Source organism: Heteronotia binoei, chromosome 1 (assembly GCF_032191835.1).
Source record: "Heteronotia binoei isolate CCM8104 ecotype False Entrance Well chromosome 1, APGP_CSIRO_Hbin_v1, whole genome shotgun sequence".
Classification (NCBI taxonomy): Eukaryota; Metazoa; Chordata; class Lepidosauria; order Squamata; family Gekkonidae; genus Heteronotia; species Heteronotia binoei.
This window is the reverse complement of record NC_083223.1, coordinates 181,408,601-181,432,913: the sequence shown is the minus strand read 5'-3', so window position 1 is coordinate 181,432,913 and position 24,313 is coordinate 181,408,601. Positions and strand designations below refer to the sequence as shown.

Here is a 24,313-nt window from a genome sequence, read left to right as displayed (position 1 = left end):
ACATGGGTTCAATAACTATTGCTGCTATTCTGTTTACCTGAAGGGAAGACTAGGGTTTTTAACATGTGTCATAAAGAAAAAGAGAGGCCCATCACCTTAAATTCACATACAAGTTACAGTTATGTACAGTAATAAAACAACCTTTCATTTATAACATTTTTAGTGGAATTGTCTTAAATTTAGGGCTATTTGATATTTTGGGCAAACATGGTAAACTGAAGCACAGACATTCATGTTATAGGAAACTTTAGGCATACTTCTGAAGCAAAAGCAAGCAGTGACTCTACTCTAGGACAACTTACCACTGAGTAAACTGCTCTAAAATAAACTTTCAGGATAGTTCCTCTTCAGCCTAGGTTTCCCAGATACTCCTCAAAGAGTACCTTGTAATCTCTACCCCTGACTGTCCCTAAGCTACTCTAGAGGGATACAGGATACCTAGTAAAGAGCGGATTAATAATATCTAATACAGGATACACTATATCTAATAAAGAGGGGAATATATGAATTATAAACAGCTTGAAACTAGCAGAACAAATGTTCAGACATTATGAACAAACCTTGGTTTATTTGTCATGAGAATGAAACAAAAAGTCCTTGGGCTTACATTCTCTCCTCCTAACAACTGTTTCTTTCCCCTATGTGCAGCTGGGGAACTAAAGACCTTCTTGTTTGAAACTAACTTGTGATGTTTGAACTGGGTATAATGGCAAACTGTGGTTTGCTTTTCAGCCTATAAACCACAATTTAACCTTCTTTTTCTTTTAGAATCTTGCTGTTATTAATTCAGAGCTTTTATGTCACCTGCTGGCTTTTAGACATCCAAGGTGGCATAATTTAGCACACAAAACAATCATAATCAATAAAATTAAATTAAAGCCTGCATCAAATGAAAACAATCAATATGTGAAACATCATGTGCAATACAGCCAACAAGCACTATTCCTAAATCAAAATATTTCAAGGGCTTTCCAGAATAAGTGTCTCCCACTTGCTCCAAAATTTCCTATGGGAGGAAATTCCAAAGTCTGGGAATGGCAGATTTTAAAAGAATCTTGCAGGACTCAACCACATAAAATTGGCACTTATATGAGGGCACCATCGACAGTGTCATATTCCATGAGTTTTCCTTCTGAAACTAATGCAGGACAGTAACCCTAAACATGACCAGTCTCATGTGCACTGACACAGCTGCAGACTTGTTGAGCTTTTTCAAGGGAGGAGAAATTATACTCACAAGATTTGTTTTTTAAGCTTAATTTTCTTCTGATTCTTGTTTTCCTCAGTATACCTCTGGGGTTGAATGGGCTTTATAATCAGACCTGTGTGGAAGGCTGTCATAGGGTTGCCAGTTCCCCAGTTCGGGTAGGAGGTCCCCTGGTTTGGAGGCCCTCCCCCACTTCAGGGTTATCAGAAAGTGGGGAGGGGAGGGAAATGTCTGTTGTACACTCCATTATACCTTATGGAGACTGATTCCCATGGGGTATAATGGAGAATTGATCTGTGGGTATCTGGAGCTCTGGAAGGGCTTTTTTAGGTAGAGGCACTAAATTTTCAACGTAGCATTTAGTGCCTCTCCTCAAAACACCCACTATGTTTCAAAAAGATTGAACCAGGGGGTCCAATTTTATGAGCCTCCAAAGGTGCCTCTATCCATTATTTCCAAATGGAGGAAAGACATATAAAAGGTGGGTGGACCCTTTAAATATGATGGCCAGAATTCCCTTTGTCATTCAATCATGCTTGTCACACCCTTGCTCCTGGCTCCACCCCCAAAGTCTCCTGGACTTACCACCAAAGTTCCCAGAGTTGGACCTGGCAACCCTAGATTGTCTTAGGCTTCCCAATCCCCAGGTCCCATTGGGGGGATCCCTCGTTTTCACAGGCTTCTCCCCGCCCCCAGCCAACTGGCCGGCAGGGGAAGCCCCGCCCCCCACAATCACCATGTAGTTTTAGAGCTCCTGCAGGTCCATTTTTAAGATATGTGCCTTTAAGGCTGAGCAGGAAGCAGGAAACAGGAAGGGCTTTGGAGAACGGCCCCTCCCTTTGTTTTGCTTTCGTTTTCAGATGAAGTAAAGTTCTGCAGGAACAAGACCCAGCAAGTATTTGTGTGTGAGAGAGAGGGAGGGGCAGGGGATTCCCTGGCTTGGAGGCCCTCCCCTTGCTTTAGAAAGCTTGGGGGGAGGGAAATGTCTACTGGGCACTTTATTATTCCCTATGGAGAACGATTCCTATAGGGAATGATGGGGAATTGATCCACGGGCATTGGGGGCTCTGGGGGGGCTATGTTTTGAGGTAGAGGCACCAAATTTTTAGTATCGTATCTAGTGCCTCTCCCCCAAATACCCGCCAAGTTTCAAAACAATTGGACCAGGGGGTCCAATTCTATGAGCCCAAAAAGATGGTGCCCCTATCCTTCATTATTTCCTATGGAAGAAAGGCATTTAAAAAGGTGTGCTGTCCCTTTAAATGTGATGGCAAGAACTCCCTTGGAGTTCAATTATGCTTGTCACACCCTTGTTCCTGGCTCCACCCCCAAAGTCTCCTGGCTCCGCCCCCAAAGTCCCCAGCTATTTCTTGAATTGGATTTGGCAACCCTAGATTGTCTTGATCTTAGGCCTTGTGCAGCCTAAAGAGCAGGGAGGAGCCTAGGCTTCCCAATCCCCAGGTCCCAGCGGGGGATCCCCCGGTTTTACAGGCTTCCCCCCTCCCCCAGCCAGCTGGCCGGCGGGGGAAGCCCCTCCCCCACAGCCATTATGCACCTCCATGAACAATTCCCATAGGGAATGATGGGGAATTGATCTGCGGGTATCGGGGGCTCTGGGGGGGCTGTTTTTTGAGGTAGAGGTGCCAAATTTTTAGTATAGCATCTAGTGCCTCTCCCCAAAATACCCTCCAAGTTTCAAAAGGATTGGACCAGGGGGTCCAATTCTACGAGCCCCAAAAGAAGGTGCCCCTATCTTTCATTATTTTCTATAGAAGGAAGGCATTTTAAAAGGTGTGCTGTCCCTTTAAATGTGATGGCCAGAACTCCCTTGGAGTTCAATTCTGCTTATCACACCCTTGCTCCTGGCTCCGCCTCCAATGTCTCCTGGCTCCACCCCCAAAGTCTCCTGGCCCCACCCCCAAAGTCCCCAGATATTTCTTGAATTGGACTTGGCAACCCTAGAGGAGCCTGCTTAGGAGTTGCTAATGGGCCTACATCTCCCTGGATCCCTTCTGTTCCTCTGATTGGATGGCAGAGATTTAGGAGGGAAAACTTGTCCAGAGAGGTGGGACCTGGAAGGAAAATATAAACAGGCCTAACTGGAGAGGGAAGTTGTTCCCTCTAGAAAGGTTGCAGGCAGAGAGAGGTTGTTCTCTCTGGAGATGCTGCAGTCTGGAGAGAAGGCAGCCAGAGGGTTCCCTCACCATGGAGGGGTGAGTCCATTTGGAATTAGGAAGGGAATGTCTAGTTAAACTTGTCAGGGCTTTTTATTTCTTTATATTAACCGTTGCTATTTTCTATATTCACTGTGAACTAAATGTTTTATTACCCACTTATTGTTTCAGTGCTTGTAAATAAACTATTGTTATTGTTATTGTTAAACTGCCTGGATCCTCATGTCTCTTCAGTCACAGTTAAGAGGTGTTTGCTAATAAGAAACATACAGGGGTTGGGTGGGTGCTCTGGGCCCTCCCTGTTCCCCTGCTGTGTGACAAAGGTGATGGGCTTTCTCTCTTGCCCTACGTAACTTCTGTAAATAATATAATGAACATACCTGTCAGCAATTACTCTAGTGCATTCATGTTTAAATAGCGCCAGAAGTGTCTCAGCATTAACACATTCATCTGCTTTTACAGTTAACATTCCTTGCCAAATTCTGGAAAGGTCTCGAAGATTGAAAATGTAGTGGAATTTGGATGGTGTGGGAAGCATCTTCACCTAAAGCAAAAACAATATGTTGAATGTTTCCATGGTAGCTGCAAAACAAAAAGGTACTCCAACTTGCCAAACAATAAATACTGTTGCTTTCCCATTTTTTGTACCCAAGCATCTTTATTTTGGCAAAATCAGTGCAAAAATGTTATGGCATCAAGAAGAAAACTGTGAAATATGTAACTGTGCAATACACACACCCACACACAAACCTCACTTTGTCCCGGTCTTATGCTCCTTTTTCCCACAGCTCTTCTGCCCAATTTTGCACATGCTGCCATGGGGCTGCGATTTGCCCCACCTCTTTCCCAAATTCCCTCCGCCACTTCAGGATCCTGGCTTTCAGATAATCCTGAAGCCATGGAGGGAATGTGGGAAAGACAGGGGAAGTTGCGGCCCCATGACACCGTGTGCAGAATCAGATGGAAGAGCCATGGGAAAAAGAAGCACGGAATCAAGGCAAAGACTAGTGAGGAATCAGTCACAGGCTTGGCATATCTTAGAGAATTAAAAATGAATGGATATTCTTTGGGGCATTGTCAGGACACAGGAGCTTTGTGCTTGGCCTGCCCACCAGCAGCAACAATGTCTTCTGGCCCAGTATCAGTCCTGTCTCCACAGGAAGTGGGGGGGGGGAATCAGGAGAAGGGAAAACAATAAACGATAAAAAAACAAACAAATAATGAAAAATGAATAGTTGTAAAAAAAAACCCTGAAAAAAGGAAAATTAACATTTAAAAAAAATTAAAATAAACTGAAAACACAAATCTTTTCGGCATGCACCTAATGGCATATTTCTGTGTTATAAATATTTCAAGCAGAGAATATATGATCTATTCTTCTGTGCATTCTGTAGTTTGTACCTTAGTCCATTGCCACAATATTCTTCCCACTGATACTAATTTTATGATCATATCACATATTTCTGGTTTAAAAGATCTGCATGAATGGAAGTATCCACAGCCAATTATACCTGAAAAGGAACAGAATACTGTTAATAATCTTAACATTTCAATCATCTTTGAAAGATGCCTTTTATCACTCCAGCTCCATTGTACAGAGACTCCACGCAGACAGTGAAGCAAGGGCACTGACAGCAGGACTTCCAACATGATAAGGCCAGCACAAGCAATAAGAGGCTTGAAAATGTGATGGGACCCTGCACAGAAAATGATTACTGGAAATTTTTTGGTTGTCTCTGTATAAAGCATTTTTAAAAACCATTTCCAGAGACTATTGTCCTGATCAAATTGATGCCTAGTTTTAATGACCTGAATAAAAGTTTTAAAATCAATACAGATTTGATAGCAGTAAACTGAAAATGTTCTTAAATGCCCCTTTGGTGACTAGTTAGTTCCTGGGTTCAGTTCATTATACTGGCCATCATTACCTTCAAAGTCTTTCATGGACTATAATCTGCATATATGTAAGACTGCTTTTCCCAATATGCTCCACTATGACAACTTTGCTCATAGGAGCAAAGCCTTTTGAAGGTGCCACCAGGCCAACAGATAAGATTAACAGTTGCCGAATCTGGAGCATTCTCCATTTGTAGCTTCCACCCAGTGAAATGGCCTGCCAGACAGGTAGGCTCCCACTCTTCTAGCAGTTTGTGGAACATATAAAACAGACTTGTTTAGAAAGGATTTCTATACAAGGAATAGAGCTGTATGTGTTTTATAAAGGGAATGGGGTCTGAATTTTTAGGCAGTTTCCATTGCATTGTTCATTTATTGTAGTGTTTTATTGCATTTAATCTTGTAAATCAAGTTTATCGCATTGTTTGTTGTATGTAATATACTGTTTTACTGCATGGTTTTGCTGTCTTGTAATCCTGATTTATTGGGTGCAATATAGTGCATTGTTCTCTAATTCTGGAATTCAGTTTTACTGTTATGCTTGTTGTATGTATTATAATGCTCTTGATGCACTGTTTTTAATTATGTAATGTGTCTTCAGTGTCAGGGAGAAACATGGACTATAGATGAAGTAAATAAAAATAAAATGCATTATGTGGTGGGAAAATCTTTAGTATTGTCAGTAATATTCTCAGTAGCAATTAAACTGATATTCCATTTTGGTAATTAACACAGAAAGGCATGTAGCCCACTTCAAAGTTTTGCAAGAAACAGTTTGATTCCTTATGGTAGTCTTACAAGTGTATAAGCTGACCCCTGAGCCACTTTGGTGGAAAGGGCGGGATATAAACTAAATAAAATGAAATGAATTACCTATAGTATAATACTAACAGTAGGGAGAGGGAAAGTACTTTAATGCTTCACAGATTAACTTTGTACAATACACTGAATTTAATATCACAAAATAGGTTTCGGTACCAAATATTTTGTCTATGGATGCATTTGATGGCAGTGTGCAGTTAAACACAGTAAATTGCCTCTTTAAGCGCTGTGGGATATCATTTCGGCCTCCTCCTGGGTGAATCATTGCTGCTATTAACTGCACATCAACAATCGTAGTAAAGTCTCCAGGTTTATCCAAGCTGTACATTCCTTCCATTTCCATCATTTGACGCACTATTTCATTCGTCACCTGTGCAATTTACAATGGAATCGTTTATCACAAAAAAAGTAGCAAAGATAAAACCCTGCTGGTTTAACCAAGAACATACAAATAAGGCATATCACAGATTAATATATATAGGGGAGGGACGGTGGCTCATTGGTAGAGCATCTGCTTGGGAAGCAGAAGGTCCCAGGTTCAATCCCTGGCATCTCCAAAAAAGGGTCCAGGCAAATAGGTGTGAAAACCTCAGCTTGAGACCCTGGAGAGCCGCTGCCAGTCTGAGAAGACAATACTGACTTTGATGGACCAAAGGTCTGATTCAGTATAAGGCAGCTTCATATGTTCATATGTGCACTTATGTCTTATTGAAATCTACAGGACTTATGTGTGCAAAATTTAGATCAGGTCACGTCATGTAACAAGATGCGATGAAGGATCATAAAGCCTACTTGATATTTGTGTATAATAATATGGTTTTTCATAACAAAATATGAGATTAATGCAGATAACTTTTATGTTCTATAATGGACTATAGAAACCATGTGGTTAAGATACTGGACTGCACTGGGGCCAGAACACCTTTATCGCAGTCATATGTGCTAAGTTCCAAAAGAACAATGTGACCCATGTTCAAAACCTTTGCACAGTGTAGCTGAACCTGTGAGGTACATCTCATATTACAGTTTCATGTTATAATTTGCAATTTACCTTTTACTACTACTATTTGTGTGAAGCATTCTGGACTTGCTCTACAAGTGCAATTCTTTAAGCATTTTGCTGCTGTGATACAATATCATAATCTGCAACATTGTTGTTGCATTAGTACTTGCATTCTGTCCTATATACTTTTTTTTGTCTTGCAAAGCAGACCATAAGATCAAGCTGCTAATAACTGAAAAGTTCATCAACAATACTGTTTTCAAGAACAAGAGGATGAAGTCTCCATGATAGTTAATGACTTAAATATTTCTACTGAAAACTACAGAAGTAATAACTTTACCTGATCTCCCCATTCATTAATAACTGGCATGTTAATATCATCAACGAATATAGTCATCTTTCTGCCACCAGGAGGTCCATATGTACTACCCATCCGTTTGTCCACATAACTTTCTATTGTCCTCTAAACAATTAAACAACACAAAAATGGGAAAAGAAAATATATGTAAATTACTAATCCCTGTTAAATATTTTAGTTTTAATCTTCCAACATGCAGTTGCATACTACGCCAGAGGTGTAAAAGAGAGAGAGAGAGAGAGAGAGAGAGAGAGAGAGAGAGAGAGAGAGAGAGAGAGCTAACCTATGGCACATTAAGCAAGTTCTGGCAAGGATCACCTCTCTAAATGTTTGCTACTGATCTTTCCAATAAAACGTTTTCTGCATGAATCTGGGCAAAACTTTACACCCTCATTAGGGTTTTTTTTTTTTTTAAATCAGGTCCATTGGACCTGGAAAATATTGGCATTCCCAAATCCCAATATCAGTATTGTACTGGGATTTAGGTAAATATTTGAGAAACCCAAATTTCTGCTGCTTCATTATACCCTATGGGGATTGTCCCCATAGCGTATAATGAATTTCACTCACCAAGTTGTACAGCTGTGGTGATACAACTTGGGGAGTGGACTGAAGGCATTTAAAGAGCCTCTTGTTTTCATGTAAAATTTATATTTCAATACAAAAAATTATATTTCAATACACAAAAAGGCAGCAGGTTGGATCCTATGCAAATTTTTAAGAAGGAGCTGGATGAGATCTTTTTAACATTTCCTCCCCCATCCCCAGCTACTCTCTGACAATACTACCTCTAAGCTGTGGAGCCTTGTGAGCAAAAATTCTACTTTGTGAGCTACTGCATAATTTAGCTTGCTCAGGGGCCATTTTTCCTGAGTTAAGACAAAAATGTGTGAGCCGCAGGCTAAAAAACTGTGAGCTAGCTCACACTAACTCAACTTAGAGGGAACATTGCTCTCTGCACACCTTGAAAATCTTCTGCAGAGATCTGGGGGATGCCTGTAAACAAAACATCCCAGCACAGGGCCTGCAGTGAAAAGGGGAAATCAGACAATACTGCACCCCCCTTTCTGCCAGTGGTAGAACATGCTGTATATAGCTGAAATAAGTAAAGAAGATGATTTTGCGCAACTCTCACTCCTCAGTATTGCACTGTACTGCATTGTAGGGGGTGGAAACCCCTGGTTCTTTGCAGAGAATTTTCAGGATGTCAGGGTCAGGGGGGCTGATGGGAGTAAAGGCAAGTAAAATCTACACCATCAACTCTTTCCTTGAACTTTCCCATAAGATTCAATAGAGAAAAGATTGATGGTTTATGTTTAACTGAGGTATTTTTAAAATCAACCCCCCCCACCAACTTTCACTTAATGAGTGCATATTGTTCCCTCTCCATAATATACAGCATTTTCCATAAAGTCAGGCATTTAGCAATTTCTTGCTGTCCTGGTTTTTCAGCACTTTTTTTTGAGCAGGGAAAATGGGGTTGCTCTTACCTGTAATCATTGTTCATCAAGTGATCTTCTGTGCTGTCCAACATGGGGACTGTGCTTTTGCAGGCTGGCCATGGAAAGGTGCTAGCAAGCTTTCTAGAGCCCACAAGTGCTCCCCCTCACCTCCGTTTTCAGCATAGTCTTTTCCACCCAAGTGATCATGTGCTGGAGGAGGGGAAAGCACTCTTCCTTAGTTATTCCTTCACCACTGTAAGGAGCCTGATTAGAGAAGCCCACAGTGGGGAATGGAGGGAAGGATGTGTGCCTGCTTGAAGAACAATGGTTACAGGTAAGCACAATTCTGTTTTCATCTTTGTAGCTTCTGTGCAGTCCCACATGAGATTAGCAAGTTTACTTACAAGGGAGGTGGGTGTGAGCTGGCTTAGCAGAAAACTGACTTTAAGACCACTTTTCCCACAGCTGCCTTGCTCTGAGTCAATATCGATGGAATAATGTCATACAAACATTGAAGGCGTTGACTAGGTAGGTGCCTTGCAGACCTCATTGAAAAGGCAGTCTGAATAAAACTGGTTCTGACAAAGTATAAGCCCTTGTAGGGTGTGCAGAAACAATTGGACAGCTAAAGCTTGCTTGAGTGTACACCACTCTAATAGTTGACACTATTAATTAAGATAAAGATGGGAAGAGGTTGATAGCCTGAAACCCTAAGGAGGCAAAGGAACTCTTAAGACTACTGGGAATCTCCACAGATGACTTGAGAGAACAAAGAGCGGCGGAAGGCATGGAGGCAGCAGACGACCCAGGAGAAGGAGCATCAAATAGGCATGATAAAAGACGAAGGACGGATACTCACGAGGAAACCTCATGAAGGGAAGTATACAAAGGTTCAATGAGCTAACTTTATGGAATAAGCTGTAAGGGGAGGATTGGGGTACATACACTCTGGAAGGTGGGGAGACGGGGTGATGATTTCATTCACACTATTGTCACAACCACAGGGAAGGGGGGGAAGGGAGGGTACTTCCTAATAAATAAAGAAAACCACCCACAGTCAGGGAGGCCAAAGATAAAAAAACAAAGAAAATGGATAAGACAATAAGACTATTTTCACTGAATGTAAATGGTTTAACATCAAACCTCAAGAGATGCAGGTTAACTAAAATAGCCAGAGAACAAAGGATAGATTTGATGTGTCTACAAGACACACACACACACACACAAAAAGAGATAGAAAACCATTAATAAAAGATCTGAAATGGCAGGTCTTAGCAGAAGCTAGAGGGACTTCCAAGGCCAGGGGGGTGGCAACCTTGATCCATAAGAACTTTACAGTGGAGGATGTCGAAAAATTAACATATGAACATATGAAGCTGCCTTATACTGAATCAGACCCTCAGTCCATCAAAGTCAATGTTGTCTACTCAGACAGGCAGCGGCTCTCCAGGGATGACTAGGATGAGGAAGATACGAACAGAACTGAAGAGAGTAAAATCACAAGAAGGAAAGAAGACAGAATAAAGACAAGGATACAGACATTAAAAGAGGGGGAAAAGGATATTGGATAGTGATAATGTGATAGAAAATGAGTAAACCAGGATTAAAAATCACATCGGTAAATATCAATGGATTAAATGAGCTGAAAAAAAGGAAAAATACTTTTCTCCAACTCAGAAAAACACAATCTGACATAATATGCCTACAAGAAACCCACATTAAAAAAGAGGATTTGATATATTTACAAAATAAAAAAATTGGGCAATCTATATTTATCCGCAGATCAGAAGAGGAAAAGAGGTGTAGCCATATATATTAAGGAGCATATAAAATCAAAATTACTCTATAGTGAAGACTTTGGAAGGATTGTATTAGTAGAAATAGAACTAGATGGGAAAAGAATAATAGTAGGTAATGTATATGCTAACAACAGTCAAGAAAATTTTTTGCTACTCTACATAAGAAATTGATTGAATTTGAAACTTCGAGTTATTGCATTTTTGGTGATTTTAATGCAGTGTATGATGTGCATAAGGATAAGAAATCTGGGAAGAAGAAGGCCAAAAAGCTACGGGGATCATTAACAAAAACGTTTTTCAAGATGGGGGATGAGTTGAGCTTGGTGGAGGCATGGAGAATGAAGAATCCTTTGATGGTGGACTTTACTTATTATTCTCATGTGCACAATTCCTGGTCTAGGATAGACATGTGTTGGATGTCTACCCCCCTAGCCACAATAATAGAGCAAGCTAACATCCTCCCAAGAACGTATGCAGATCATAGCCCAGTTCAGATTGTTTTGCAAAAGTTAGCAATTAGGCCACGCTGGACATTAAACATCCAAATATTAAAAGATCAAGAATTTGTGAAAGAAGCTAAAGAAAAGATTAAGATTTTTTTTGGCTGTAACCAAGAAAAAGACACATTGATACAGACAATATGGGATGCTTTTAAAGCCTTCTTTAGAGGAATAGCAATTAGTTATTCGGCTAAAAGAAAAAAGGAAAGAATGCAAAAGTATAATGAACTACTCGGAAATTTAAGTAAACAAGAAAAATTACAAAAGAAAAGAAGTACAGAAGAAATTAGAATGAAGATCCAAGCAATACAACACCAAATCAACTTATTGTTATCGGAGGAACTGGAGAAGTTAAAATGGAATAAGCAAAACTACTTTGAAAATGCAAATAAGACCAGCAGATGGTTAGCTTACAAATTGAGAAAGGAAAGAGAGAAAAAAAAATATTGGATCTTTAAAAGATGAAAATCAGGTGGAAGTGACACAAAAAGCACAAATAGAAGAAGTTGTCAAAAAGTTTTTTCAGAGACTCTATAGAGGACAAGAAGTGCCGGAATTTATGCAAGAAAAATATTTAGAACAAAGTAAATTGAAGCATATATCAGAAGATCAGAAGAAATTATTAGAAAATTCAATAACAATGCAAGAAATAGTAGAAGCAATTAAGAAAAAGAATAACAAAGCACCTGGTCTGGATGGACTACCAATCGAATTTTATAAATGCTTCGAGGAATTATTGATAGTTCCATATAAAAGAGTTTTGGAAGAAATAACGAACAAATCCAAGATGCCGGAGTCATGGCAAGAGGCATTAATATCTTTAATTTACAAGGGAAGGATCCGATCCAGTTGGCATCAGGAATTACAGACCAATCTCTTTACTAAATATAGCCTATAAAATCTTTGCAACCATCTTATCAAATAGACTAAAGAAAATTTTGCCAGATATCATACAAGAAGATTAGACAGGTTTTATACCTAGAAGAGTAATAAGACAGAATCTGAGAGTCATCCTGAGTATTTTGGAATATTATAAAGAGCATCCTAAAAGACAATTTGCTGCTATCACTTTAGATGCTGAAAAAGCATTTGATAATGTAAATTGGGCTTTTATTTTAAAGACTCTAGCAGCAATTGGATGCAGAGGTTTTGTGAGATTAATCAAGACTATATATACAAGCCAAAAAGCTAAGAGTAATATAAATGGATCTTTGTCGGATCCGATAAGTATTGAGCAAGGCACTAGACCAGGATGCCCACTTTCTCCTCTACTTTTTGTGATGACTTTAGAACCCTTTTTGAATGTGATAAGAGAGGATCAAGGGATTAAAGGAGTTAAAGTGAAAAAGGAAGTTTTCAAAATACAAGCGTTTGCTGACGATGTGTTGTTTGCTCTTGAAGATCCTAATAGCTCGATGGAAAATTTGAAAGGAAGATTAAAGCAATACAGGGAAGTGGCGGGATTTAAAGTAAATTATCAGAAAACTAAGTTCTTAACAAAAAATATGACAAAAGATCAAATTTTAGAATTGGAAGCTAAATCAGGATTCTCTCATGAAAAGAAAGTTAGATATCTAGGTATTTAGTTAACTGCGGAATTAAAAACCCTCCAAAGAGATAATTATGATAAAATCTTAAAAGAAATAAAATCAGAGTTGGAAAGGTGGTGCGATATGCAAATCTCTTTATTAGGAAGGGTTGCTTCGGTTAAAATGAATATTGTACCAAGGGTTTTATTTTTGTTCCAAATGATCCCGATCATACTCCCCCAAAACTTTTCCCAACAACTAAATGAAATAGTGACCAAGTTTATTTGCCAGAATAAAAAACCCAGGATTAAGTTAAAGATCATGCAAGACACTAAACTAAGGGGAGGATTCGCACTACCGGATTGGCAGCTGTATTACAAAGCTTGTGCATTGACCTGGGTGAAAGATTGGCTATTACTAAAAAATAAGAGGTTGCTAACATTGGAAGGTGCTGATTTAACAAGAGGATGGCATTCTTATATTTGGTATAGAGCTCCAGCAAAAGATAATAATTTTTTCAGACATGATATAAGGAGAGCGCTATTTAAAATATGGATGGAAATAAAAACTTTGATATATAGATGCACACCTAAATGGCTCTCTCCAGTAGAGGCATCTTTGCACCCAAATCTTTATTCATGGGAAGAAAACTACACTTATGAATGTCTATTAGATACTAAGGGAAATTTAAATCTAGAGGAGCACCCTAAATTGGATTGGTGGCTTAAAATACAAATAAAGTCTAGATACAAAATTGATAAAGAAGAAGGTTTCTCAAATAACTTAAATGAATTCGACTCTATAATTCTAGAGTCAGATCGAAAACTTGTATCCAGAATTTATAACTGGTTATTAGAATACAAAATGCAAGAAGAGATGGTAAAAGAAGTCTGGGTGAGATGGATGCAAGATTTTGGATACAACATTGAAGTAATAGAACGGGAAAAAATTTGGAAGGAAAATCTGAAATTGACAAAATCTGCTCTTTTCAAAGAAAATTTGTATAAATTAATTTATCGTTGGTACTATACTCAGGAAAGGTTATCCAGAGCTTATCCCAAGGTCTCGAATAAATGCTGGAAGTGCAAAAAAATTAAAGGTTCATTGTTCCATATGTGGTGGCAATGTGAGGTGCCTAAGAAGTACTGGATACAGGTATCTATATGGATTTAAAAGATTTTAAAAAATGCAAATCCCCCATGTCCCGGAGTTATTCCTATTAAATGTTTGTAAAATTGAGATAACCAAAGTAGGAAAAAAGCTTTTACTCCATATGATAATAGTAGCCAGAATATTGTATGCCAAATACTGGAAAACTTGTGAAATACCAAATAGAAAGGAATTTATTTTAAAATTAATGGAGGCGACAGAAATGGACTTACTAACTACTAGATTGAGAGATGGAAATATTGTAGAATATAAGAAAACTTGGAAACCTATGTACGACTGGGCAAAGCAGTGGAAAATTGATTGGATAGAATAAGATATATATATATTAGATTTTATCCATATGCTCCTTTAGATGTTTGGTTTGTGATGTTTGTGAGAAGTTGTTAATTGTTGTATGTGTTGTTTGTGTTGTCTGTTAATAAAAAAAAAAGAGTTCTAAGGTCCAAAATTGGTCTTTCCCCCCTCCTTCCTTGTTCATTGCAAAATACTTTGAGAAAAAACCTGCGTTGGCTGAATTTGGGGCAACTGTTATGATAGCATGCTTTTGCAAAAGCAAGAAAACTTCTTGTCCCAGAAAGTGTTAAGAGTATGAGGAGCACCTGGACTTCCTGTTTGGCTGGAAGACAGACTGCAGCTCCCTAACAGAGGGGGATTTTATTGTCACTGTTCAGGGTATAAAAGACCCCTGATAAGGTCTATGCTCATTAACCCTAGGCAAGGGTTAATCCAAGACGACTTATTTTCCCTTAAAGCTGTCGATATCGATCTGGGGGGGTCAGGGAACTGACTCCTTCAGTTCTTGATGTCCGGCAATGGGATTTGTCAACCATCGTCTGCAGTGACTCTAAAGTGACTCTAAAGTCACTCAAGGCTGTCGGATTCCAAGCACTCTAGAGGGACTGACTTTAATTGCAAGAAAATATGAGCCGGGGGAGTTGAGAACATCTAAAAGGTACATTCATCATTCTTATCTTCACTCTGAGAGACTTTGAATATAGTTTAAACACTGAGTGGATTATCAACAGACGAAGGCAAAGCATAATTGAATGAAAAAAAAAACTTTTACCTTGTTAAGCTGAGCTCTGTGGCTTTGGAAGTGAACAACAGCAAAAGAACTTTAAGATAAGAATGAAGGTTGGCAGTCCGAGGCTGGTGACGCAGAAGAAAGAAAAGAGAGTTGCCGTGTATATATGCCCATAAACTGCGGAACTTTGAATGAACTGAGCTGAGTGGGGGCATAGTAGGAAAAGAATTCAGCCTGTGAAAATTAAATGCTGCAAAAATAATTGCCTTCAAAGATATTTGGAGAAAGACATATTGTATCAATGTGAACAGAGAAATACAAATGGAAGCATGGGAGCACCTTTGGAAGAACTCAATGAAGATATCAACTTGTCAAAGTATCAAAGAGAACTGTTTTAAGATGATGTATAGGTGGTATATGACTCCGAAAAAATTGGCTAAGATAAGTAAGAAAATGTCGGATAGATGTTGGAAATGTAAAAAACATGAAGGTTCTTTCTTCCATATGTGGTGGACATGTGAAAAAGCGAAAGAATTCTGGAAGATGATACAACAAGAAATCTCCAAAATTTTGGGCTATGATTTTAAGAAAATTGCAGAGACGTTTTTACTTGGATTACAATTAGAAAAATTTCCAAAAGAAGATAGGACTCTAATTTGGTACCTGTTATCAGCTGCTAGGACTTTATACGCGCAGCTTTGGAAGCAAGAAAAAATACCAGAGAAATGGGAATGGACCATGAAAGTCTTATCGTGGTGTGAAATGGACAAATTAACCAGAACACTAAGAGACTATGATTTAGAGATATTCAAAAGGGAGTGGAGAAAATTTAAAGGATATATGGAGAAAACTTGGAAAGTAAAGAAACATAGGACAATTTTTTAGTTGTAAGAATATATATATTGAACTTTGAGCAGTTAGAAGTGCCTTTAGTATTGGTCTGAACTTATAACCTCGGGGAAGTCAACATTGGAGGGAGGGGGGATGGAAATGTCATATGGGTTAATGGGAAAAAAAATATTAAGAAATAGTTAAGTTTTGTAACCATATGCTACCAATAAATTGTTTAAACAGAAAAGAGTATGAGGAGCACCTAAGAGGTGGTTGATAAGGAGACAGAACTTGGAACTCTAGAAAATAACCTGTTTTTATTATAGACAGGGCTTTTCTTGAGCAGGAACGCACAGGAATGCAGTTCCAGCTCGCTTGGTGTCAGGGGATATTGCCTAATATGCAAATGAATTACTGTTGGGCTTTTTCTACCCAAAAAGCCGATGTGAAATCATGGTGATGTCAGGGAGTATGGCCTAATATGCAACTGAATTCCTGCTGGGCTTTTTCTACAAAAAAAAGCCCTGATTATAGATAATACCAAGGTGTCATTAGTAACTTTCAACCAAACATTAGAGAACGTAAACAACTTCTCCCCAAAAAATTTGTTCCCTCCTACTCATGACATCTCTGAACCCTGAAGTCGCTGATCTCTGGGGGAATGGAAGAATTGCTTATTTCTGTGCTTATTCTGCCTCCTGCCCTGGGATTGTTGGGAATAAGGTGGCCTGAAAAACTGCTGGGATGCTGGTACCTGTAATCTGAGTGCATGAAGGGTTTAGCATAATGAAACCTTTGAGAATTTGAGTCAATACCTTTGCTTATACAGTTGAGTGGCAGTGGGAATGATTCCCAAAGACTCTGTCATGATTTTATATCTGTGCAGGGCTTTTTTTGAGCCAGAACACATCAGAATGCTGTTCTGGCTGGCTTGGCCAGGGTTCCAGCTCAAAAAAGGGACTCTCCTGCCTCACCATTTCCAGTCCAGCCCTGTCCTTGCCCTGGGCAAGCCATCCAGGCAGCATCCGGCATGCAAGCAGTGCCATTTCCTCCTCGGTGGTTGCCAGGCAAAGTGAGAGGGATGGGTCTGAAGGGAGGGGGTGACCCATGGACCAGCAGGACCTGGAGCTGAGCCTGAAGAAGCCCAAGGAGGAGGAGGAGATGCCACCACTTGGGGAAGCTGGCTGAAATGTGGATGTAGTGGTTTAGCCAAGCTGCTGGGGTCTGTTGTCACCACTTGCTGGAAGTCACTGAGGGAGGAGAGGAGTGACCGGCCAGGCAGATGCCACTGCCCTGAGCCTGAGGTGGTGGCTGGGCAGCAGCTGCGCTGACTCCTCCCCTCCCTCCTTCCTTTCCCCTCTCCTCCCTCTTTTCCTTCCCTCCTCAGCTTTTTTCCCAGCGTAGCCTTCTTCCCGCTGCCTGGATGGACTGTGCCACCACTACCATGTCTGCTAAGGTGTGGCTGAAGAAGCTGGAGCAGCTGCTGCTGGACAGGCCTCACTACAACAAGAGCCTCCAACTTCCTCAAGTGGGGTGAGGACAGGAGAAGTGTGGGTCGGGGAGAGAAGCAGCTGGAAGGAGCTGGGCATGAACCCTCAAGAGGGAGCTTCTGTTTTTTCTGTCACACAACTTAACCCCTCAAGGACCATGTAAAATAGATTAAAAGTGCTCTCTTCTCTTTATTCTTGGACAAGAAAAGGCTTTTTAAAAACAAATTGGGGGCTAGGGGGCAAGATTCCAGTGAATTGCAGTTGACTTGTCTGCAAAAATTATAAGCTCCATCTGTATTCCCTTTTGAATATCTCTTCTATTGTGTTTATGGGAATCATTGTTTAAACTATCTGATTAAAAAAAATAGACTTAAACCTTTCTAAATTCAACTCTGTTTAAGTTCGTTCTGTAAATATTCTGTTGTAGCATAAGTAAGATATGCTTCATCAAGTGCATGGAATTGTGGAGAAACAAATGTGTATTCTTGAGGATACCCTGGTGAAGATGGCCAAAATAAATTTTAAAACGTATTAATAGAAATTGGGGGAGGGGATTACTAATTGCAGTAATGAAGGGACAGAACTTTGAGTAAGATAATTCTAAAATGTCTTGCTTTCATAATTGGGTTATAAGAAAGAGTTCTATGCGGCCTCCATAGAGTCTGCGAAGTCACGCCCAACCCAACTTTTTAGAGTAATTCGGTCATTAACAGTCTTGCCATCAGGCAATCAAAATGGTAGAGAACTGAATATTGGCTCTGAGGCTTTTGCAGATAAAATCCTGACTCTCCACCAGGACCTACCCGCCACAATTGATACAGTACGCGAGCTGGAAGCCCCTTGGCCATCTTCTGATCCTATATTGGACTGCTTCAGCTGGCTCTTACCGGAGGATGTGGACAGGATCCTGGCTGTAGTGAAGCCTACCACTTGCCCCCTGGATCCTTGTCCATCCTGCCTAGTGAAAGCCAGTCGGGATGGTATCAGGGATTCTCTGGGTGATATTGTCAACTTGTGTCTTTCAACAGGGACCTTCCCAGAGAAATTGGAGGCAGTGGTTTGTCCGCTTTTGAAAAAAAACATCATTAGAGCCTGGAGTCTTGGGCAACTACCACCCAGTTTCAAATTTACCATTTCTGGGTAAGGTAGATGAGAAAGTGGTGGCAGAGCAGTTACAGGTTTTCCTGGATGAGACATCCGCCTTGGACCCATTCCAGTCCGGCTTTCTCCTGGACCATGGGACAGAGACTGTCCTAGTTGCTCTCACAGATGACTTAAGATGGCATCTGGATCAAGGCAGGTCAGCGCTGCTGATACTTCTTGATCTGTCAGCAGCATTTGACACGGTTGATTATGACCTTATGACCCATCACCTCACTGTCACCGGAGTTCGGGGGGTGGCCTTACAATAGTTTTCCTCCTTTCTCCAGGGACGGGGACAAAGGGTGGTGCTTGGCGAGCAGACTTCCTTGCGGCATCCACTTATATGTGGGGTGTCACAGGGTGCCATTCTCTTGCCAATATTATTTAACATCTATATGCGCCCCCTTGCCCAGATTGCCCGAGGTTTTGGGCTGGGTTGCCACCAGTACGCTGATGACACCCAGCTCTATCTGTTGATGAGTGGCCGGCCAGTCACCGCCCTTGACCAGTTGTCTAAGGCATTGAGAGTCGTGGCTGGGTGGTTACAACAGAGTTGGCTGAAGCTTAATCCAGCTAAGATGGAGGTCCTGTACCTGAGTCAGGGCGTGGCAGGTATGGGCATCAAGCTCCCAGCTTTGGACGGTGCCACATTGGTGTCAGCCCAAAAGGTGAGGAGCTTTGGAGTGACCTTGGATGCCTCCCTTTCCATGGAGGCCCAGATCACGATGGCTGCCAGATCTGCCTTTTGTTATCTTCGGAAGATCAGGCAGCTAGCACCATATCTATCCCCCCAGGACCTGGCTACAGTGATCCATGCAATGGCCACTTCCAGACTAGACTACTGTAACTCGCTCTATGCTGGCTTACCCTTGGGACTGATCCGGAAACTGCAGCGGGTGCAGAATGTGACGGCTCGCCTGCTGACTGCACCACCTTTACGGGTGGGCATTTGGCTGGCACTCCGCAGTCTGAACTGGCTGCCCACTGAGTACCAGATCCGCTTCAAGGTTCTAGTGCTAACATTTAAAGCCTTACATGGCTTGGGACCAACATACCTGCAGGACTGTCTCTTTCCATATATGCCCAGGAGGTCGTTACATTCGGCCTCCCAACATCTGTTGTCCATCCCCAGCCCAAGAGATGCCCCCCTTGCCTCAACTAGGGCCAGGGCTTTTTCAGTCCTAGCCCCAACCTGGTGGAATCAGCTCCCTATTGAGATCCAGGACCTACCTGGCTTATTAGCCTTCCGTAGGGCCTGTAAAAAGAAGCTGTTCCGCCAGGCTTTTAGCTGAGGCTGCGGGCATCTATTCTTGATCTGGTTGGCCTCCCCGGCCAGCACTGTCATCTGTGCTAGGAAATGGAATAAAAACTGCCATCTCTATGAGATATCATGATGTGAGATGGCTAGGCTGGGCAATATGTGATGTCATGGTAATCTGAGTGCTGTTGAGTTGTCAGTTTTAAAATGTTTTTATTGTATTTGATTGTTTTATTATATGTTGTACTCTGCCCTGAGCCCTACGGGGAATGGGCAGAATAGAAATTTACTAAAATAAAATAAAAATAATCTGTGAGTTGTTAGCACTGCAAAATTGCTAGACTACTAATTAGCATCCTTGTTTTACTGAAGAGTCACAGGATTCTAATGCGTGGTGCTCGCCATGCTTTGCAGAGCCAGATCCTGCAATCAATCACCAGAAACTGTATAAGGTGGGTGTGGCTGGATGACTGCACTTCCAGTGACATCAGGGGTGTGGCCTAATATGCTAATGAGTTCTTGTGGGAGGACTGAGGGCCTCAGTCAAGAACACCTGAAGCCATTGCCCTGCTATGGCAGTCTGCTACATGTCTAGCTGCATTTAATTGCTGTTTTCCTAGTTTCTGGCCTTCTAACATCAACACTTTAGCCTAGGCTTTTCATTATCTGGGATTAGCTCAACAAATTGTGACATCCTATCCCATAGGAACATTTGATGCCAGCCCATTATAGCTGTAAAGTTCATCACCTGCAGTCCCATTGCCCCTGATAAGTAGACCTCCTGATTTAAGTAGTTGAGTCTATAGCCCTCGTCCATTGGCACAGAATGAGCACCAAAATGCTGTCTTGCTGGAAGGACTTCCAAAACTAAGGAATTTGCTTTTGGGTGGTGAAATAGGTAGGCACAACCTTCTCTCACTTTGTATAAATTCTCAAGCTTCCATGTGGAGGTTTCATTGGAAGCTGGCTTGGACCAAGCATTCATAGCAATATCCTGTATAACTTGAAAGAGTGGTAAATCCACTAGTCCAGATTCTGGGATGTAGAGGAGCTTCATTATTGGGTCTGACATTTGTGGTTCCATGGAATATATTCCAGGTTAAGGGCTTTTGCTATTTGAATAATTCGTTCAGCATACACTTTTAAATCTTGTCATTGACCATGTTGCAGGGTCCCCAACCATGCCATCTGGTGAGGGCACAGAGGTGTCCTCTGATCCAGGTTCTGAGCAGCAATCCATGCCATTTTTGGAATCAGAGAAAACTGTGAAGTTGTGTCTATTGTTGACCAATGTTTGCCCAACAAATGTTTCTTAAAGCCAGATTTTGATGACTGTGAAGTGGGATGCCATGGGAAAGTAGGGAACTGCTGCTGGTACCATGAGCCCTATTGTGTTGAGAACATCATTGGAAAGGGGAACCAGGATGGATTTTGAGGCTGCTCTTGATTGGAGCCCACATCATGTTGCTTCCCTTGTATTGAGTGTTGTGTCAGGAATTTCAAACACCTTGTCATCTGATAATCTCAGAGAGTGGAAACACTGCTCAAAAGCAAAAGTGTCCTTGTCTTTAGAGAGAAGTTGATCTCAACTGGAACTGGTGACTCTCAGTGTTGAGATGATGGTGCAGGGTTGGAGAAAATGCTCGGTTCCAATAGATGGTGCAGGATCGATGCTGATCAGGCAAATTTTGTCCATCTTGAGATGAAAGAGACACTTGACATCAGAGCAATAGGGATTGTTGGCACCAAGTTGGCAATTGACGGCAAGGCAAGGGGGAATGGCAAGGTGAAGCTCAGTGTGCATGCTTTGTCTTTTTCTCGTATTTTTTTGATGGCAGCTCTAACACTGATTGAACTTATCTGTTGAAGAGTAGATGGGATGGTACCGAGCCTACTGATGGGTCCTCCTTCTTTTCTTTAAGGCAGGCTGCTTATCTGATATGTGATCTGGGGCTCCCAAAACCTTTTCCTACAATGCAGCTTTGAGTCTGACCATTCTACCTTTTCTAGCCTTTGGTGTGAGGTGATGGCAGGCTGGACATGAGGCGATATTATGCCCTTCACATAATAATTTGCATTTATTATTTTGAGCCACTTTGAGCCACTTTATTATTTTGAGCCACTTTGCATGTATTATTTTGAGCCACTTTGGCTCCACATGCCTAGCATTTTTTGAGAAGCGTCATTTTACCTGTCATCCGTCTCCATTTGAAGACAATTCTCTGTGAACTGAAACAGCTTGCTAAGGAACATCCTCTTCTTACAGTGGCAAGAGACCTGAGGAAAGAGTAGTGCTTGTCCCTCCTTCGTTGCATGACCATTTGAGTGGGAAAGGTTATGCTGAAGAGAGGGAGAGCTTTCTTGGGCTCTAGAAACTTCTCTATAAAGCTAGCTAGCTCTCTTCTGCAGCCAGGACTGCACAGAAGCTATGAAGATGGTAGAAATGGTAATAAAGGAAAATAAAACTGGAACATTAAGACTGCTGGGAAAATACTTCTACTGCAGTTGGCTTAGTACAATTAGGTTTTTAAGTGGAAGAGGGCTAAAATAAATCTGAAATAGACCTGAAATTTTAAGAGCATGAATATCATTGAAACTTAATGTTTAAAAAATGCTGAGACAAAACCAGGGTTTATACTGGATTCTTCCAAACATTTTAAATATTAGTACAAGCAACATCATGCAGAATTAATGGGGAGGAAACTATACTTTACCTGAAACATGCCAGGTTCTGTTGCTGAAGAAAAATTTAAACTTTTTGCCAAATGTTCCTCAGGATCGTATTTTTTTAAATAGCCTTTAATCATTACAGTCTTTGCAGTTCCTTGTTCACCAATGAGCAATACTGCCTGCAATATTTTATGACCATCACTATCATGCAGTCATATTGTATGACAAAGCTATATTACTTACTAGTCTACATGTGGCTACCCTAGTGTGTATTCTGATAAATATGCATTAAAATTTCAGCCCCTGCCAAAGTCTTTACTGGAAAATTATAAACTCATGCTGCTTAGAAAGAAAACATCTAGGACTGACAGTACTGGCCCTTTTGCTATTAGTTTTGTATATAATTGGCAGCAATCTTTTTAAATGACAATTGCCAAACAAGATCCTTATCCATCCAGGACTCAATTCAAGATTTTTTTTAGTCAAGAATCATGGGTGCTTAAGTATACCTTCTGCTTGATCAAGTTCACTTTTCAAGGTGTCATAAGAAAAACTTCTTATCTAACTTAGAAATATAGAAACAAATTTCTAAAAGTTATGCTAAGTCGTAGTCAAGTTTGTTGAAGAGGTACATAAAAGGTTTTTTTTTAAATCTAGGATAACTCAGGTGTATCACCTTATGTCCCCTTGCTCAGAAATCATGCACTTACTTTGTGTTGTTTTGCTATGGTATCTATCAAAAACTGTGTCCTAACATTATCAACATTTGGAACCAGAATAGATGCATACTCAGGAACACTGTCTGTTGGATAAATATATTCCTGAACTTTTTTATTCCAGTGCTCCCAGTCTCCTAAAAGGAACAAAATAATGGCAGGAGAGCCCAAATCATTATCCTTCTCCAACAAGTATGTCCACTAGTCTAAGTATTTAGGAAGCATCATAAAAGTTGTTGTAGGTCTTGATGAAATCAAGAAATCAGACATCAGACCAAGGAATCAAAAATACAGACTAGCTAGAGTCAGAATTATAGTAAGAAAAACCACTGAGAATGCAGTCACTGAGCAATGCATTGTAATGCATTATCTGCCACACTTCCACTGAGTGTGTCTATAAAGGAGAATGGCAAGAGATAAAAGAAGAAATGAGGCACTGTGCTCCCTAGACTTGCTTTTTGTTGAAGCTATCCCTTATGAGCAAAATCCAGACATTAATTACTAACTGTGCATTTGGATCTGCCTGAGCTGAAAATATACCTGGAAAATACCTTATTGGTGTTTTTGGTTTATATTTTGGCATCTGAAAGGTATCCAGGATTTTTTGGGGAAATTGAAAAAAATCTCGGGAAAAAATCCTGGATATATTGTTTCCACCGCTCAGCTGTTTTTTGGGTTTCTTCTGCAGTCCCTTTAAACAGAGCACATTTAAGGAACTGCAGAAGACAGCTTGAAAAAATAGCTGAGCCAGCAGGGAGACTGATCCCCATGGGCTCAGTTATTCTGGACTCTTGTGCAGTCCTGTTTAAAGGGTTGCATAAGAAAGCCTAAAACTGCTGACTTGGTGGGAAGACTGCTCCCCAATGGCTCAGCTATGCAGTCCCTTTAAAACCACCCTATTTAAAGGGACTGCAGAAGAAAGCTTGAAAAACAGCTGAGTAGGCAGGGAGAAGTCTCCCCACTCGTCAGCTGTTTTGTGCTCTCATGTGTAGCCCATTTAAGTGGGACTGCACAAGAGAACTTGAAGTTGGGCTGATAGGGAGATTGCTCCCTACAGGCTCAGCTGTTTTGGGCTTTCTTGTGCAGCCCTTTCAAATGGGATTGCAGAAGAAAGTCTGAAGAATAGCTGAGAGGCAGGATCAGATCAGCTGTTTTTAGTAGCTTTGCCAGTTCTTGGGAGTTTTCCCCCCTCGTTTTTTTTTCCTCCTTAGGTCTATTAGACCCTCCAAAATTCAAGATTTATGAAAAAAAAATCACAGATCCAAATACTTTGCTGGTATT

At 40.8% G+C, this 24,313-nt stretch overlaps 2 protein-coding genes across 3 annotated transcripts in view; one reads left to right on the top strand and one right to left on the bottom strand.

Moving 5' to 3' along the window:
- GLO1 (glyoxalase I) overlaps positions 1-24,313 on the top strand; it is a 295,016-nt gene that overhangs the window by 51,542 nt on the left and 219,161 nt on the right. The window contains exon 1 of one of the 2 annotated variants that reach the window (XM_060244962.1): positions 11,959-11,971. The exons of the other annotated variant lie outside the window; for it this stretch is intronic. The gene's annotated coding sequence lies outside the window, so the exon portion shown is untranslated. Of the gene's footprint in view, positions 1-11,958; positions 11,972-24,313 lie in introns of those variants that run through there. 2 annotated transcript variants of the gene reach the window in all.
- The window catches only part of DNAH8 (dynein axonemal heavy chain 8), a 329,757-nt gene that overhangs the window by 117,006 nt on the left and 188,438 nt on the right, over positions 1-24,313 (bottom strand). The window contains exons 52-57 of the mRNA XM_060243601.1: positions 23,027-23,169; positions 22,361-22,495; positions 7,443-7,565; positions 6,256-6,469; positions 4,783-4,892; positions 3,762-3,925 (exon numbers count right to left, since the gene is read on the bottom strand). Of these exons, the coding sequence (XP_060099584.1) occupies positions 3,762-3,925; positions 4,783-4,892; positions 6,256-6,469; positions 7,443-7,565; positions 22,361-22,495; positions 23,027-23,169 (889 nt within the window). The remainder of the gene's footprint in view (positions 1-3,761; positions 3,926-4,782; positions 4,893-6,255; positions 6,470-7,442; positions 7,566-22,360; positions 22,496-23,026; positions 23,170-24,313) is intronic.